A 16,392-nucleotide genomic window follows, 5' to 3' on the forward strand; every position below is an offset into this window, starting at 1 on the left:
GAGTTGTCCCGCACTTGTCGGCAATCCAGCAGTTTTAGAATTTTATACGAACAAAATCTTTATTTCCGACCTGTCTCAAAATTTGTATCAGAACGAGAATATGAGAATTTGGTTTTGTATATCCTGCAATAGACAATATATAATGGGTACATTCTGATTGATCCATTTTGAGAAAGCGTGCTGTGTGCTCGATTATTGACATGAGTAGCAATCTACTCGGCCTGTGCGCTGTTCGTAATCTACAGATATGCTGGAAACTCGAGCGGATTTTGCTGGTGCAGTAGAACCCACGCTGCCATTCCCCTGATCGTGAGCCGGGTGTTGCCAGCCTAAACCTAAAGGCGGACTTGTCCATGTATTACGCGCTATGCTCGACTGCATGGCACCTCATTGTGAGCGTGAACAAGCGTAAGCTAGACAGCCGCCGCTAAGTTGTCCTTGAGATCTGACGTGGTGCTAGCATACCATAATAAAGACGCTGATAATTATGGCTGTACTCAGCAATGGCAGGAGGTTGCACCTTGCAAGGGAAAACCAGTGGTAGCAGATCACGTCTCTCCATGCCACAGACTCTGTGGCACAGAGATCCTCGATTCACTCAGGCACTTACCAATGCTGTCAGGCCCCGGTCTCTGCTAGTGTAGCGCTGCTGTTAATCTAGCGCAGCGATTAAGTCAGCTTGTGGGCTTGAAAAGAAGATATCATCGATACAGCATCGACGTGGATACTTGCGCTGCTCGTTAACTACAGTTGAAGTATAAAGGCTCTGGGCTCCGATTGGCCATTTTCATTTCACTTGCTTTTTGTATTCTCATTCGTGTTGAAACGGATTGTCGAGTCTCACTTGACCTGGACCTGTGCAGTTCTCCATCACAAGCTTACATTTCAGCTAAGCCCCACTACCCTTCACCTCATCCGTCTACTACGCCGGGGGGGCGCAACTATCCATGGCGAATAAAAACCGGCGGCTGCGGTCCTCGTCCGTCTCCTTTGGGGCCGGCTCGATCCCAAGGCCGAGCTTTGACCAGGAGCCCCGCAATGTCATGCGACGCCGTTCATCGTCGCCGCGAGTCTTCTCGCCCTGGCGACGCGCCGACAGCGTCATGGAGCGGATCATGAACCCGTTCCTGGACCGTGAGTCGCCGTCCCAATGGAATCGCTACAAGCCCGTGCCAACTTTGCCGGAGCTGCAACTTGCACCTGATGCTCCAGTTCCAGAACCAGCGGAGACTGCTGCTCGGCATACGCAGCTAGCAGCCGCAGAGAAAACTCAGCCCACATACAAGAAGTCACTCGCTTTCCATGGTGGACTGCACTCAACCTACGTGGCGGATTACCCGAGAGGACTGCGCGGCCTGTTCGTGTTGATCCAGAGTCCTTTGCTACTGATTACTATTGGCATTTTCGCTGGCAGCGTGGGGCTCGCCATCGACGTTTGGGGTGTCGAGATCGCACGCTATCATCAGTGGCTTGGGGACCAAGGCTTCGGGCTGTTTGTCATGTCTGCGTTGCTAGCTGGCGGTTTCTCGGCGGTTCTGACGCAGTGCGTGTGTCCTCAAGCAGCAGGATCCGGTCTGCCGTTCATGAGAGTCGCTATCTCGGGCATCGATATGAGTGCCTACCTGTCCTTCCGCTGCGTAGCTACCAAGATTATTGGACTGATGGCTGCTTTGGGTGCAGGTCTGTCCATTGGCAAGGAGGGTCCATTCATCATGATTTCCTGTGGTTTTGCCAGTGTGCTGATGAACTGGCGTCCATTTCGCCGCATTCGCGACGACGACACAAAACGTCTTGAAATGCTAGCTTGTGCGTGTGCTGCTGGTGTGGCCGCCACCTTCGGCTCGCCGTTTGGAGGTGTACTTTTCGGCGTAGAGGTAACATCGCACTTCTATCTTGTCCGGACGTTGCCACGCTCTTTCTTCGCAGCTATCGTTGGCGCTTTGCTCGTCGATTTTGGTGCTGCAAATACACGCTACGGACTCTTTGGTAATCGCAGCATGGGTATATCTGCTGACACTGACGCTGTGAACGGAAGCGGTGGGGCCACTTTCGTCGAACTCTGCGTGTTTTCAATCTTGGGCGTCGTCTGCGGTCTTGGAGGCGCGTTCTTCAACTACAGTTTGTCGATTCTTGTACGAGCACGTGATCATTTCTTCGAGACTTCGCCATTTACTTCACCTCGTCGTGCGTGGTGGGACGCACTTGGCAAGCGACTGGGACTTGTGCTGGTTGTGACGATGCTTTCCTGTTGGCTGGAATTCTATGGAGATAGTGCGTGGTTTCTAAGACATGGCTCTCCTCGCCGCATTCTGGACGCGCTTTTCTCTAAGGACAAGCAAGTCTTCGTTGCTGACGGTACTCCAGATAGCACAGAAGAGGACAGCTTGCTGCTTTCGAGATCACTGGTAACGTTCTTACCGCTCAAGTACGTGCTGACACTCATTAGTATTGTGCTACCCGTGCCGGCCGGCTTGTTCACGCCCACGTTCGTCATCGGAGGCATCTTTGGTCGTCTTGTTGGCGAAGCTGTGCGTGCTTTCGGTCTTTGGCACACCCATTATGAACCCTTTGAGTTCGCTATCATCGGTGCTGGAGCATTCTCTTCGGGCGTGACCCACGCCGTCTCCACTGCTGTTATCATTATGGAGATCTCACACACAGATGGACTCAACTTGCCCGTGTCGGTGGCCATTTTGACCGCATACTTCACCGCCAAGCGATTTACTGAGAACGTGTACGACGTACTGATCGTAACAAGCCATCTACCTCGGCTGAAAAAGCTGCCGAAGGCTGCGTATGATATTCCAGCCTGGGAAGTGATGAAGGATGTCGCTGAAATGGGCATTCTAACTGCTGACTCGACGTATGAGGACGCATTGGCTCTGCTTAAACGTTCCGACATGGAGCCTGTATTCCCAATTGTAGACTCGTTAGAAAATCGCTTCTTGTTGGCCACAGTTACGCGCTCTCGACTGGCCTACGCCGTATCGCGCTGTCAACGCCAAGGCGCGACGTTCATTCCGCTCACTCCTGTCAGTCTGCTTCAACCTACCAACGCCGAGGCTGCAGCAACGGCTGCTACGTCGCTGCTTTTCCTCAGCACACCGCGGTCTACCACCCCGACTACAGTACAGACCACCGGCTTCGACTCCGTCCTCCGCGCCCCAACACCGGTAGTCCGCGCTTCGTATGGGGCGATGGACTCGACACCTCAAAATGACAGTGATGAGTCCGACGATGAGGAAGCCGAGGACGGGCTTGATGAGCTCCCTGTGCAGCAGCTGAGCGCGCCGATCCACTTTGCCTTCAAGCGTGGCGGCAAGGTGATGGACTGGGGCACGAACGAGGTGTGCGAGCATTCCAAGCTGACGGTGCTGATTGATCCGTCGCCGTTCCAACTGATGGAGATGACGCCGATGCGGCGTGTAGACATGCTCTTCCGCATGCTGAAGCTTAACAACGTGTTCGTGGCGCGCTCAGGCAAGCTGATGGGTGTCATTAGCCTCGAGCGCATGATGACGTTCCTCGGTACCACGACGCCCTACCAGGCACCAGGGCTGGTGCGGACGCTCAAGAACTTCTGCTCCAAGACTTGAGCAACCACTTCAACTTGTCAGGCGTCAACGATTGGCTATATTAGATGCAGACATCAGCCAATAGAAATATTTACCTCATTTATTCCAATCACAAATTTGAATAAAGAACTCCATTTTCATCCAATCTCAGTTTGTCAACCGTAAAGAGCTCCATTAACGCTTGACGCTTGCCTCCCGTCGTCGCCATGAACCTGAACCAGATGAAGAACGCGTCCAACCTGCACGCGGCCAACGCCACGAGCGTCGTGGGCAACTCTATGGCGATTCCGTCGCGTCTGGGTGCTGCCGCTGGAGCTGCCAATGGTGCTGGGGCCGCTGCAGCGCAGCCCACGGCCGTTTCCATGAACCAGTTGGGACAGATGAACCTCAGCCATGTACGAAGCGCCGCCTTCAAACCCGCGGTCCCTGTGGGCGGAGCCAGCGTAGTGCTTCCCAGTGCCGGTGCTGCTGCTGCTGTGCCCAACACTGCGGGCGCAGGTGCGCTGCAGCTGTCGGGCCGCTGGTCGCTCGACCGCGAGGACTCGGACTCGACCAATGACTACTTGGAGGCCATGGGACTGCCGCTCATCGCCCGCCAGGCCGCAGATAAGCTGGATCTCATGGTAATTATCAGCCAGACACCCGGAGACTTTATCATCACGCGCCGCACGCGTATCTTCACGGAGACCAAACAGCTCAAGTTCGGCCAGGAAGTCAACGTCAAGAACAATCTCATCACCGTCACGGGCGACGCGTCGCAGATCAAGACCGTCACGCAGCTCTCGGGCTTCCGCGGCGTGCTCACAGATATCCGTACGCTGGACCCGCGAGGCCGCATGCACGTGGAGCTGACGCTGACGCTCCCTGAAAAGCCGCCAGTTATCATCAACCGCTACTTCAAGAAGACCAGCGAGTCCACATCACTGGAGAACCTACCGGCGTTCGACATGAGTCTCGAGACCTCGGGCGATGTCAAGCGGAAGCGTTAATCTGGTACTAACGTTATGTTTTGTAGATTTGGGTATCCGCAGACTCCTGGCAGATCGAAGCGGGGGTAGAGGCATTTTATTGCGCAATTTACTGGACGTTCACATGGACTCTGCTTCCGAAACTTCATAAGTTGTGTATGTGTTGCACTATACTAACTAGATCCGATGAAGAACTCGCGGTGCACGTCGAAGGCTTTGAATCGCTTAGCTGCGTACTCGAAGAAGTCGAAATCGATCTTGGAATGAGCGGCCTGAACGAGGGCCCAGTAGCCCCAGAACAAGTGCGATGCTAGTGCGTAGCGGTTCACCACGTCGTACAACGCGTGGAAAAACGCCTTGGATTCACGATTAGCCTCCAGCTGAGCCAACGTCTTGGGTGCCGCTGTGCTCATATACGCCTTGAAGAACGCAAACTGCTTCTCAATACTCGGATACAGCGCCAGGTCCAGCTCGAAACCACAGTTCTCACAGAAATGATTGGCAAAGTCGAATCCACGGTAGTTGTAGCCACCGTACTCGTAGTCAATGATCTGGACGCGATCCCAGTCCGGGTTATGCAGGATGTTGCCGCTCAGCAGGTCGTTGTGGGAGAAAACGACGTCGGACGCGAACGCTACGGCCTGCTTCGTGATCTCGTCCGTGTCTAGATCATCCAGTAGGTCCTCACCATCGTGGTTGTGATTCGAGGGAAGCACCGACTTAAGCCACTGCAGTTTCTGATGCAGATCCGCGAGGTTTAGTTCCTCTAACGCGGCGTTCTTGACCGGATCCTCAAGCTCGATCTCCATCGCCAGCTTCTCGAAGCGCTCAATCTTGGTCCATAATACAGGCGTGCGGTCTTCTGGGATGTCCATAATGTGCATGATACCCAACTCGCGGCCGATCATCTGCAAGTAGTTAATGGGCTCAGTCTGGCCCATATCCTCCGGCTCGAGTGGCCTAGCGTCCAACCAGGCTTCGACGCGGCCGTTCTTGAAGCGACCGTAGTACGTGGGGGCAAATCCTCGCTCCGACAGCAACGCGAACAACACTATAACACCGGAACGGATTGAAAATTAGTCTAAACCGTGCAACCGGTGACGGAATCAGAGCAAACATAAGTCATACTGTTCTCAATGCTGCGGTCGATGAATTCCTCAGTGTGGTCGCCGTACAGACGCACAAGCACCGACTACAACAGATAACACAGCAGAAAAACGTCAATGATGAATGCATAAATACACAGACACAGACTAGCGCACCTTGTCCCCCCACATGAGACGATAGAGGCGGTTGGTGATGCCGCCCACGATGATCTTGACCGAGATGGCATCATTTACAGCGTCCCTCCTGCCACGTCAGACATGATTGCTCCGTTAATCTAGTTCTACAACACATGGCTACGATCCCACGTCGTCTCACCAGTCGGAGCAGATCTGTTTGACGACGTATTTGGCGTCGTCGAATTCATCGGCGCCCCCAGCGCCCACCGCGTAGTCCAGACACGCGTTCGGGTTGTTCAGATACACGACTAGTAAAACACCGTTAGTCAACAGCTGCACCTCTCCTTTTCTCCTCTGTTGCTGTCTTACTTGGTCCTGGCATGTTTTGATCTTCGTCAGACGCTTCGGAGCTGGAGCGATGTTGCTTATTCTTATTGCTGCTGCGGCGGGAAGATCGAAAGTGGCGGCTGTCGAGGAGCAGGAGGATGCTGGCGGCAGTGATCGTGCAGGTGGCGAGGGAGACGAGGGCAAGGGCGCGCCAGTTGAGGTTTGGACGCTCGGCTCCGGGCATTGAATGCAGCACGAAGCTTGGTAGTTGTATACTGAGCAAGGTGATGCGGCGGGCTTTTTGGTTCTTTCGGCTTTTCATGTTTTTGGCCAATCGTTAAGCACTATTCCACGTTTTCGGCACGCTGATTGGACGGTATGAATAGCACTTGAGACGGTATCATTCCTCCCATCTCCACTGACGCGCTGCGCATAGCTTGTGGTTGCATTTACGACTTCATGCCTGTACATGTTTAGGCTGCATGCAGCAGACTACTGTAGTAACAAGTTTCACTTGATGCACAAGAAGGGTCTCATTCGTGGATACGAGAGGACAGGGTTTCTCGTGGCGGATAGCGCTCACGATTGACAAGTCGATCTGCTGTTCCAGGCATGTTGCAGTACTTCATTGACGACTCGTTGGTTTTCTTCAAGCTCTGCAGCAGAGCTGCAGTCATTGGCATTTGTGTTGGCAGCTCGCCAACAATTTGTTGAGAAATCGGCGGTAAGCTTGGTAAGTGAGTCAGCACAGTAGTTGCGAACTGAAATCATACATGTTTGAGCGACGAGCAGGTCATGATTGGCCGTCATCGACATTTATTTCGCCAAAGCTCACATCAAGAGCCGGCTCCTTGCTATCTATTGAGGCTTCGGATTCGACTGACCGGCGATACCATTAGCGTGTTTTCCGTGTGTTCTTGCCTCTGCATTGTATCTTACCAGTTGTGAAACGCTATTGCAAGTCATAAAGCTAGACTGCTCATAGCTTTTGGCCCACCATAATAAAGATCAAAAAGTGGTCCGAGCGCACTTTTTCTTTACAAAGTACTTTTTATGCAAAAAATCGTTAACGGTGGCCTATCATAATACTCGAACGTACGTTTCTCCTATTTTAATTCCCTTCCAACCCCGATGATACCAACCTCTACAAATAAATCTCACTCTTTTTCAAAATATTTGGCGCGCTCGATTCCGCGCCAGGTTTCAACTCCGGTGCCGATCCCCATACAAACTCCCAGTGCAACCAGATCGAGATCATGGGCGACGATGTCGAAGCCAGGTCCGCTCCCGCCGCGCCGCCGTCCACGCGCGAGCTGGCATCTCAGCTGCGTGCGAGTCTCTCGGCGTTAAAGCGTGACGTAGCCACGTCCTTCCGGCTGTGCGGCCGCGACTTTGGCATTCTTGGTGCTGAGCTCGTCTCCGCTTTGGAAGGCGGCAGACAGCGAGAGCGTGCGTCAGCCGACGCCTTGGCCCATGAACGCACGGCCCGCGTTCACCTGGAGACGAGGCTGGCCGAGCTTCAGGGCAACATCCGCGTGTTGTGTCGCGTGCGGCCTATGCCAGCGACTGCCGCGGGCTCCAGCGGTGAGGAGAGCGAGAACACGAGCCCGGACAAGCGCCGCAAGCGCGTACAGGTCGAGTCAGCGCAAGAACTAAGCGTCTTCTCACCCGTGGACGGGGCATTGTACAAGAGCTTCTCATTCTCTAGAGTTTTCCACGAGCAGCACTCGCAGTTGACAGTCTTTAAGGAAGTGGCGCCACTCGTGCGCTCGGCCGTCGCTGGCCGTCACGCCTGCGTGTTCGCTTACGGCCAGACAGGTGCTGGTAAGACCCATACAATGCAAGGAACAGAGAGTGACATGGGACTCTACTACAGAGCGGCTGAGCTCATCTACTCGTCGATAACGCAACAGCAACACGTCTATGATTTCAAGGTGCGTATTCAGATCGTGGAGATCTACAACGAAGAGATCTACGATCTATTGGCCCAGAACAGCAGCAATTCTACTACAGGGACGACTTCAGGGGACAGAGGCTCACCAACGAGCGCCGGTATGGGCTGCCACGTCGGTGCCACCAGCATGTGTGGTAACCAGCAGAGCAGCTCATCGTCTACGCTGGAGATCCGACATGGAGAGAATGGAGTTTACTTGAAGAATGTGGAGACGATCGATGCGCCAAGTACCAAGGAATTCCACGACGCTATTACTCGCAGTAAGACTAAGAAGAACGACCGCAGCAACCGGGCGCACACCGTTTTGATGATTGATATTCTGCGTACCAGTAAGGCCAATGGAGAGACAGATACAGGCAGATTGGTTCTCGTGGACTTGGCAGGCTCGGAACGGCTGTCAAAGACGGCAGATACGTCTGCACTTACCGTACGGGAGTCGCAGCATATTAACAAGTCGCTCGCAGCTGTGGGCGACGTCTTGTCGGCGTTACTGGCGAAGGAGAAGCATATCCCGTTCCGCAACTCTAAGCTTACGCACTTACTGCAGGATTCGCTGAGTGGCAATGCCAACCGCACTCTATTGTTTGTTCACGTGAGTCCAAGAAGTACAGACGTGAACGAGACGATCAATTCTCTTAAGTTTGCGTCACGTGTGAGTCACATCCAGATGGGCAAGTCGCGTCGTACTGAACGCGCGGAGATTTTGAGACTGAACGGAGTGGTAAGGTTTTCTTCGTCATGCCTTAGTCTTCGCGCACTAACGTTAGAGCTGTGCTTGCAGGTTGCCAATCAGGTTTCTCAGATCCAGGCTTTGCAAGAAAAATTGACAGCGGAACTTGAACTGCGTAAGAAGTACGAGAGACGACTGGAAGAGTATCGACAGGAGGAACATCGTCGCAGATCCAAGGGCGAAGAGGCCAGAAAAGTTTTGCAGCAGATGAGGACCCCTTCACCTCCAGAGTTGCCTCCCCCAATCTCTTCGCGAAGGTGGAGTTTATTCGCTCGAAAGTAAGCCGATCGGCGTGCTGGAGCACTTGATCCTTGCCATTCATTCCCAAATGACTAACTCGTTGACTTATTGTAGGGAGAAATTGGCCAATGCCCAAGGGCTGAATGGAATTGAGAATGTCGCGGAAAACATTTTACGTGGCAACGAGTCTTCGCCCGAGACTGCAGAGATCAGGATATCGATCAACGGCAAACCGAGTGGGATCTCTCCTCCCACGAACTTTTCAAGGCGACTGAGTCTGTCGGCCTTAGACCAAAGAGCTGCAGCTCCAGGACTCAAGACAAAAGCAAGAGATCGTTCCCTTCCGACTCAAGGCAAAAGGAAGAGATCATCCACGTCCGAGAAAGTTCGCAGTATCCTCAAGAAGCAACGTGTCAATGATGGAGGCATTATCGACCTTACTGAGGCAGAAGCAGATGCTGACAACAGCACTATGGCGTCCAAGCAAGTTTCGTTCGATTTGTCACTAGAAACAATCGGGACTTCGACTGCGTCGCTGCCATCTCGAGAGCCCGCTGCGGCTACTACACCTCGGATGCAAGTATTGCGCACTCCTTCCTAGTTTCATATTGCCATGACTCATGTTTTTCATGCTGTTGTCTTGTGTAGCCCTGTTGGAGGAGCAGTACGCGTTCTGGCCTCGAGTCGATCTGTGGCGGCACCGCCAGTAGCGAGGAGAGTCGCGTCGGCCAAGCGCATCAAGCAGAGACCGATGGGTTGGCGGTGAAGACCAAGGAGCCAGAACGTGCGTACTTGCCACCCTAACAAACATTTCCATAGTAACGTTACGTATAATAATGACCAGCACAACTTGCTTTAGTTAGTTATCGTCGGAATGCCGCTTTTCTATGGTGCTTTGTGAGCGCTCTAGAATCGGACGTAATACCTTCAAAGGTGCTCCGTTACTTGCCTTCGTTTGTGGTCTCATGGAGTTCGATCGACGCAGCTTCAAGCGTTCAGCCTCGTCCGCAGCAACCACCTCATTACGCGCGCGTTGGAACATCTACGTCAACAATATGTTAGCTTTTACATCCGCATACAACATGCTTACAACAAATAACGAGCGTACCGAGCAGAAGGAGGCAAGTGTCGTGAAGAACTCCGTCGGGTTTCGCTTCGGATCTTCACCAAAGTAGTCCAATACACTCGAAACTTCTTCTCTTGCCCGAGCTATCCCATCGGCGAGTGTCTTCATTTGAGCTTCAATATCTGAAGCAGCATTCTGCATTGCCTTGACGGTCACCTCCAGTCCTAAGCTCTCGACTGCTTGCTGCTTAAACACAATAACTCGAGTTAGTATAGCAGCACAACATACCCTAATATGGCTACAAACCTTTTCCAGCAAACCCAGTTCTGTGTTGAGACTTGCCAGGCCCCTTTCCAGTTTCTTGAACTCTTCGTCGACCGTCTCGAAAGACTCACGCGCCGCAAGAGGAACGCTTCGCAGCTCCGCCTGGAAGTCAAGGACTTGCGGGTGGTTCTTCTTCACGAGTCGGACTAAATAGTGTAACACGGTCGTCTTCTGGTTGACAGCCTTGGTGTGGCCCAGCCGTAACAATGAGTCCACAGTGAAGCCCTTAATTCCATTCTCTTCACCACTTCCATTCAGCGTATTGCCCAACTTGAGCACCATAGCCAGCAGAATCTTTAATAGTCGACTACCCTTCACTTCTTCGCCTGCCTTTTGCAAATGAGCAACAGAAGCAGCGAGCTCGGTACTGCGCGAAGTGAAGGACATCTTGTATACCAAACATTCCATTCGTGGTGCATATCGCTTGACCTTCGCAATCTCAAAAATGAATTTCTCCGCCTGATTTTTTTGATACACGCAACAGCACAAGTTAGTACAATAACCTCAAACATAACAACTGAAGACGTACCTCGCCCAGCATCTTCCTATCTCCGGTATATCCAGAAACCACTGCTGCCTCCTCGGAAGTCGGCAGGAATTCGTTGATTCCGATGAGCTGCTCAATAGTCAGTCCGCTTGGGTCAAACTTCGTCACTGCATCAGCGATCTCGCTGTACGAGAGCTTGACTCGGGCCAGCGAAATAGCTGCATTCATCGCACGTTTCCCGTCAATTAGCGTCACCGCCTGTTTGCGTTTCAATGCTTTACTCTGTCCTCGTAACGAGTTCTTCTTTGCACTGTTGGTGTTCTGATTTGCGAAGAAGAGCGCTTCCAGCTCATCCATGTCCACATCGAAATCAACGTCGTCATCTTCGTCTTCCCAAATCGTCTGCTGGTTGAGATTACTCAGTCGGTCTTCGGAAATCGGTTGCCAGTGCAGCTTCTTGCGAGCGCGTTTGGGTTTCGGTACTGCAGCTTTTGCTGCATTAGCACCCCCGCTAGATGACAATTGCGAAACAGTAGCATCAGGCCCTAGGTCTAGCGCACGCACATCAATGTTCTCAGTCGTCATTTTGTGTCTTACAGCACCCTCAGGAAGCCCCATCTTCAGCATCTTGAAATATTTCGAGTACACGGGGTCATCCTGAAGCTTGACGTCATTCTTCGTAGTCAGCTCCGACACCAGCGCATCACCTCCCAGATCCAGAGCACGCTCGTCAAGACCTTCGGCCTTCATCTTTTGGCGCACAGCTCCTTCGGGCAAACCCACCTGCAGCATCTTAAGGAATTTGGCATACGTCGAATCATCTTTCAGCTTCACATCGTTCACTGGGGTGGCAGGTTCTGTTGTCTCTGGTTTTGGCAGTTTGGAGAAAGGTGCATCACCTCCTAGATCTAGAGCACGCTCATCAACACCGTCCACCTTCATTTTTTGACGAACTGCTCCCTCAGGCAGCCCCATCTTCAACATCTTGAAGTATTTGGCGTACACTTCATGATCTTTCAACAACACTTCTGCTATCACGTCTCCTGTTGCAGGTGGATTCACGCATTTGATATCATCTTGAAGCGTTGGCATGCTCTGTGTTGCAGCTATACTGTCCTTCACCTCTTCGTAAATCGCATCAGGGCCAAAGTCCAAAATGACCGGGTCAATCCCGTCCATGGTTAGCTTCTGCTTCACCGCTTCTTTCGGGCATCCCATCCGCAGCATTCGGAAGTATTTGGCGTACTCTTCCATGTCCTTTAGCCGTGTTTTCTGAGCGCCAGAAGGTTCATTCACGCTGTCATCACCTGTGCTGCCTTCGCTCGAAGCCAGCGGCTGCAATGTCGAGGGATCAACACCGTCCTTCCGCATGCAGTTTTGTACAGCCTCGAAAGGAACTCCTCGCTTCAGCATCAACGTGTACTTGTTGTCTCCACTGCTTGCTGCCGGCGTCTCGCTTACATCACTAGACTTACTGGCCGTCTTCAGCTCGCTAAATAATGCAGACTTCATATCCAGCTTGGGTGGACCAGACGGCATAACAGCAGAGGTTGGTGATGTCAGCGTGCTCGCTAAAGACACAGTCTCCGAAGCGCTCGTGGTAGCCGGACTCGTCGCTGCCTTCATAAGATCTTCAATCGATAACCCATTTGTCGCTAGAAACTCCTTCAGCTGATGGAACTCTTCCGAGCGAGGTTCATCTACAGAGACAAATAGATTGTCCCGAGTCGCGGTTGTATTCGATGAATCTCTTGTATTGCCCGCATCTGTAACATCTTGTGGGTTCGCTGATGTGATGCTCGGCTCTCCACCAACCCAGGAAGCAGGTACCAGCTTCATATTTGACGGAATCTCTCCACCAGGTAGAGTTGTTGTTGGGAGCGGAGCCTTTGGAGCGCAGGTGTCACATTCCCACGCACTGAAGAACTTCTTCACGTACACAGCATGGTTGGTGCGATCACTCATCGTCGTCAATCCAAATGGGATTTTTCGTAACCCCACACACGTCGTGTGGTAATACTTTCCGCATCGCCCAGCACAGCGGACGATCTGTGGGCGCATCATGTAGTCGTCTTCTTTGCAAGTATCGCACAACGACGAGTCCACCGCTGTAGGGATCGAATACCGTGAACGCTGGGACTGCATGACCACAATTTCCGCCGTCGTCTGCCGACGTAGTGCCGGTTGCTGGTCGCTCTCGGTAGGGGGATCCGCAGTCTGATTGCTATTAGTCGCTTCTTCTTCTTGTTCGGTTTTAGCTGCCAACTCCGCTGTTTCTTGAGCAAAACAAGCTGACAATCCCTTGGAATGCAGCAGGTCTAGCGCCACATTCGGAGCATTCTGAGAGCATTGCAGTGCGAACGTAGTCGGAGTCTCGCAGAAGCCCATGCGGATAAAATTCGAGTGCATTGCTGGGTCCGGTAACACGACGTGGTGCTTGGTAATCTCTATCAGGCCCTGTCGTACCGCATTGTTCCCTGTATAATCCATTTTTACCAAATTTCGGGACTTCTTAATGTTGTTCTCATGCAGCACCAGATCCACCGAGAACTGATCTTCATCGAATCCATGTTCGTACTGCTTCATCAGGTCCAGATCGTGTTTCTTAAGCGTCACCAGTCCAGGCACTAGAAACAGCGTCGAGTCTGCGTATCTGAATAAAACTCTCGAGGACGCGTCCACATCGTCTGCGTTGTCATAATCCTCTCCAAACGAACACAAGATCGAGAATCCCCCGTCCAACTCGATGCCATTCTCCCACAAAATAGCAAAGAATCCGTCCTCCTCGTTCCAGTCCAGTACTGGAGCTTCCCCGTTCTCTCCGATCTGAAGTTCATCAGTACAAAACACCAGCTTGTAGTCGTCCCAGATCTGTACACAGGGCTGCAGTTCCACCGGCAGTTGTCTAAAAATCACGGCCTTGAGCAGCAATGGCTTGGCATTGGGCGGTTTCTGCTGCGCTAGAAGCTCATGGAACCCAGTGAGAAACCTCTGAATAGACGGTGGCGTCTTCTTCTTCAACGCATGCGGCGTGAGTGACTTCATATCCCAACGTTTCCTATAAAATTCGACAAAGGCGTCGGTCGGGTCGTCTGCGAGCCTGGCGAACAGCAAATAGCAGGCAACCACGACGCCGCTGCGAGTCTTGCCAGTCTGGCAGTTAACGAGCGCTACATGCTGTGGATCCAGCGAGAGCCACGCGTCCAGAGCGTAGCAGATGCGAAAAATAAGATCTAAGGGTGGTGTATGCGCCTTCATACCATCGCGTTCCCAGTTGAACTCGAGTAGCTGCTCGTGCAATTTATCAGCCACAGACTGACGTCCATCGTCTGCTGCTGCATCTTCTAGCGCGTTGAGGTTGAACAGCATAAAGTGGCCGCGGTGTTGCGTGTCCAGGTACTGTGCCAAGTCGTCCACGTTCACCATGTTTCGCTTCTTGTCGGTGGGGCCGTCGCAGGGCGCGCCCACGACCATCAGTCGCTCAGTCATGAAGGTGAGCTCTAGAGAGCGAGCGTCTGGAGGCCGCACGTCCCCGAGACTGCCTCGACGCACAAGACCCGCGTCGAATACGGAGCTTGTAAGGCGCCGCAGAGACTCCATGAGTGCGGTATTGAGAATATGGGTGTAGCCATCTCGGCTCAGATTGTTACTTTTTTTCTTCCGACGTCCCGTTTATGTGTCATTACCACGAAACGACGCACTTCAACCACTGCAACTTTGCCGGCTATTGACGTTTTACTATGGAGGATCGTACGGCGGAAGCATGGAAGTGAGTGGAGGTATAATGGCAGCAATGATGAAGGAGTGATGGTCATTTGTATTGTTGCTGCTGGCAGGGCGTTCGGGGGCGACACGGAGGCAGGACGACTGCTGAAGAAGCTCTACTGCGGCACGAGCAAGCCAAAAATCTCATATCCGAGTTCGTGAGCTGATGGGGAGGGGAAATTGGTATGCTATTAACTTGGCGTTGCTGTTTGCTGCTGCAGAGCTTAAGATGAAGCCTCGAGAGGCGACGGCGCCGTTCATTCCTGGCGGTGGAGTGGCGGGTGCTTCGGATTCGAGGACACATCGACTGGTGGCGAACACTTCGAGTCGAGCGATCAAGGCGCCGGTGCCGTCCAAGCACAAGGGAGGATCCCCCGAGGTGTGTGAAGAGTAGAGATTTCGATTGGGGCGTGAGTGCTGACTGTTGTGGCCTTGGTAGATGCACCCGATCGACTACCTGTCGACGCACAAAAAGCCACTGAGTGAGATTGAGAAGGAGATGAATGAGATCAAGAGGCAGATGGAGGGGTCCCGTATGAGCTGCATCAGGTTGGTTGGTCCTGGTGTATTTACTGTGAAAGTTAAGTCTGATCAGTGCCTGTTGGTCGGCTAGACGCGCTCCGAATCAGGAGAAGGAAAAACTGCAGCAGGTTTTCTCGTATTCAACTGGGAGTATCTTACCCCGCGAGCTCTTGCCCGGATCTGGTGCGCCCTTGTACCTTCTATTACTTGAAATAACCATGCATTAATACTTGTGGTGCAGATCTCCTCGATCGAGAACTCTCTCATGCTGCTGCGCTGCGCAATGGAAAACTCCCTAAGAATCGTCTGACGCAGCTTGAGGGGCTCTACGACGCGGTGCTAAAAGAGGTGGAATCACGAAAGAGCTACATGTCCGAAATGATCGCAATGGGAAGACCAGAGAAGGCAGCTCCTGTCGAGCGCGAGATCTTGGAGCGAATGACTGAGCTACGCAAAATCCACAAACTCATCATCAAAGATAAGCGAAGCAACAATAACGATGACAACTAACTGGTTGCAAGGCTTCGTTGTAATGCCAGTAATGAGTGAATTATACATTTAGGGTAGCTATTGTGAGTCATATATGCAAAAAAAATCATTGCCTGCAGCTCCCGTAAAATCCAAAGTAGAGATTCTCTACGAGGTGGCGTCCTTATTGCGAGCAACAAGCTTTTTGTTTAAAGATAATACCATATTACTACAAAGTAATCAAAGTCTGATTACTGAAATTGCAAAAGTAATCAGGCTTTGATTATTTTTTACGTGTGGTGCACAAAAGCTACCCTGATGTATGAATATAACATGTAATAATATAATACAGTATAATAGAATTCATTCGTAAGAAGTAAATGCCACTTTGCACAAAAACGTCCGAGAATCCTCTTACTTTCGTTCGGAATATATTATCCCGAGAAGTTTTACAGGGCGATAACAACATCGACAAGCATCCAAGTTTTTATCTTCACGCAACGAGAACAAGAACTTTGAAATGAATTGTCAAGTACCCACCGTCACAGAACTGCATTACAAAGACGGAACCTCAGAGTCCAATGGGTGTTACATATTTCCACAGAAAGACACAAGACATCGTCTCGCGTCTTCACGCATATAAGTTTTCTAAAGAAAATAATAGTTAAAACAAAATAGAAGTCCACCTATCATCATCATCATCGATTATCAGTAAAATCCAGCGTTGCTAGATGCATGCATTG

At 51.9% G+C, this 16,392-nt stretch overlaps 6 protein-coding genes across 14 annotated transcripts; 4 read left to right on the top strand and 2 right to left on the bottom strand.

Annotated features, from left to right (window-relative positions):
• Positions 1 to 809: 809 nt before the first annotated feature.
• PPTG_03728 (hypothetical protein) lies at positions 810 to 3,717 on the top strand. The gene has a single exon (XM_008896408.1). The coding sequence runs from the start codon at positions 948 to 950 to the stop codon at positions 3,594 to 3,596; it is 2,649 nt and encodes an 882-aa protein (XP_008894656.1). The 5' UTR covers positions 810 to 947; the 3' UTR covers positions 3,597 to 3,717.
• On the bottom strand, positions 3,671 to 6,398 carry PPTG_03730 (hypothetical protein). 4 transcript variants are annotated; one of them, XM_008896410.1, is made up of 5 exons: positions 6,136 to 6,398; positions 5,966 to 6,074; positions 5,806 to 5,893; positions 5,672 to 5,735; positions 3,671 to 5,594 (listed from the first exon to the last, which is right to left on the bottom strand). In XM_008896410.1, exons 1-5 carry the CDS (start codon positions 6,335 to 6,337, stop codon positions 4,717 to 4,719), a joined length of 1,341 nt encoding a protein of 446 aa, XP_008894658.1. In that variant the 5' UTR covers positions 6,338 to 6,398; the 3' UTR covers positions 3,671 to 4,716. The 4 variants fall into 4 exon arrangements, with proteins under 4 accessions (XP_008894658.1, XP_008894660.1, XP_008894661.1 ...); XM_008896412.1 differs by having other exon boundaries at positions 5,806 to 6,074; XM_008896413.1 differs by having other exon boundaries at positions 5,966 to 6,398.
• PPTG_03729 (hypothetical protein) lies at positions 3,726 to 4,672 on the top strand. Its single transcript, XM_008896409.1, has one exon. It carries the CDS (start codon positions 3,782 to 3,784, stop codon positions 4,562 to 4,564), a length of 783 nt encoding a protein of 260 aa, XP_008894657.1. The 5' UTR covers positions 3,726 to 3,781; the 3' UTR covers positions 4,565 to 4,672.
• An 877-nt stretch (positions 6,399 to 7,275) lies between the features above and the next one.
• PPTG_03731 (hypothetical protein) lies at positions 7,276 to 10,082 on the top strand. 5 transcript variants are annotated; one of them, XM_008896415.1, is made up of 4 exons: positions 7,276 to 8,768; positions 8,829 to 9,055; positions 9,132 to 9,593; positions 9,666 to 10,082. In XM_008896415.1, exons 1-4 carry the CDS (start codon positions 7,350 to 7,352, stop codon positions 9,781 to 9,783), a joined length of 2,226 nt encoding a protein of 741 aa, XP_008894663.1. In that variant the 5' UTR covers positions 7,276 to 7,349; the 3' UTR covers positions 9,784 to 10,082. The 5 variants fall into 5 exon arrangements, with proteins under 5 accessions (XP_008894663.1, XP_008894664.1, XP_008894662.1 ...); XM_008896416.1 differs by having other exon boundaries at positions 8,829 to 9,034; XM_008896414.1 differs by having other exon boundaries at positions 7,276 to 9,055.
• PPTG_03732 lies at positions 7,999 to 14,545 on the bottom strand. Of its 2 annotated transcripts, XM_008896420.1 has the most exons (4): positions 10,937 to 14,545; positions 10,390 to 10,866; positions 10,126 to 10,326; positions 7,999 to 10,059 (listed from the first exon to the last, which is right to left on the bottom strand). In XM_008896420.1, the coding sequence occupies exons 1-4, from the start codon at positions 14,492 to 14,494 to the stop codon at positions 9,877 to 9,879; spliced, it is 4,419 nt and encodes a 1,472-aa protein (XP_008894668.1). In that variant the 5' UTR covers positions 14,495 to 14,545; the 3' UTR covers positions 7,999 to 9,876. The 2 variants fall into 2 exon arrangements, with proteins under 2 accessions (XP_008894668.1, XP_008894667.1); XM_008896419.1 differs by having other exon boundaries at positions 10,126 to 10,866.
• PPTG_03733 (hypothetical protein) lies at positions 14,404 to 15,691 on the top strand (the record flags this gene model as incomplete). Its single annotated transcript, XM_008896421.1, has 4 exons — positions 14,404 to 15,038; positions 15,099 to 15,208; positions 15,273 to 15,364; positions 15,423 to 15,691. Exons 1-4 carry the CDS (start codon positions 14,826 to 14,828, stop codon positions 15,689 to 15,691), a joined length of 684 nt encoding a protein of 227 aa, XP_008894669.1. The 5' UTR covers positions 14,404 to 14,825.
• Between the last annotated feature and the right edge of the window lie 701 nt (positions 15,692 to 16,392).

Source organism: Phytophthora parasitica, assembly GCF_000247585.1.
Source record: "Phytophthora parasitica INRA-310 unplaced genomic scaffold supercont2.4, whole genome shotgun sequence".
Classification (NCBI taxonomy): domain Eukaryota; phylum Oomycota; class Peronosporomycetes; order Peronosporales; family Peronosporaceae; genus Phytophthora; species Phytophthora nicotianae.

Excerpts from the sequence above, each read along its gene's own strand:
- PPTG_03728 (XM_008896408.1), top strand. The coding sequence starts at position 948 with ATGGCGAATAAAAACCGGCGGCTGCGGTCCTCGTCCGTCTCCTTTGGG.
- PPTG_03729 (XM_008896409.1), top strand. The coding sequence starts at position 3,782 with ATGAACCTGAACCAGATGAAGAACGCGTCCAACCTGCACGCGGCCAAC.
- PPTG_03730 (XM_008896410.1), bottom strand. The coding sequence starts at position 6,337 with ATGCCCGGAGCCGAGCGTCCAAACCTCAACTGGCGCGCCCTTGCCCTC. Across the intron at positions 6,075-6,135 it reads TCAAAACATGCCAGGACCAA|TCGTGTATCTGAACAACCCG; the intron begins GTAAGACAGCAA and ends GTGTTTTACTAG. Across the intron at positions 5,736-5,805 it reads GTCTCATGTGGGGGGACAAG|TCGGTGCTTGTGCGTCTGTA; the intron begins GTGCGCTAGTCT and ends TATCTGTTGTAG.
- PPTG_03731 (XM_008896414.1), top strand. The coding sequence starts at position 7,350 with ATGGGCGACGATGTCGAAGCCAGGTCCGCTCCCGCCGCGCCGCCGTCC. Across the intron at positions 9,056-9,131 it reads TGGAGTTTATTCGCTCGAAA|GGAGAAATTGGCCAATGCCC; the intron begins GTAAGCCGATCG and ends GACTTATTGTAG. Across the intron at positions 9,594-9,665 it reads GCGGCTACTACACCTCGGAT|CCCTGTTGGAGGAGCAGTAC; the intron begins GCAAGTATTGCG and ends TGTCTTGTGTAG.
- PPTG_03732 (XM_008896419.1), bottom strand. The coding sequence starts at position 14,494 with ATGGAGTCTCTGCGGCGCCTTACAAGCTCCGTATTCGACGCGGGTCTT. Across the intron at positions 10,867-10,936 it reads ATAGGAAGATGCTGGGCGAG|GCGGAGAAATTCATTTTTGA; the intron begins GTACGTCTTCAG and ends CAAAAAAATCAG. Across the intron at positions 10,060-10,125 it reads CACTTGCCTCCTTCTGCTCG|ATGTTCCAACGCGCGCGTAA; the intron begins GTACGCTCGTTA and ends TTGTTGACGTAG.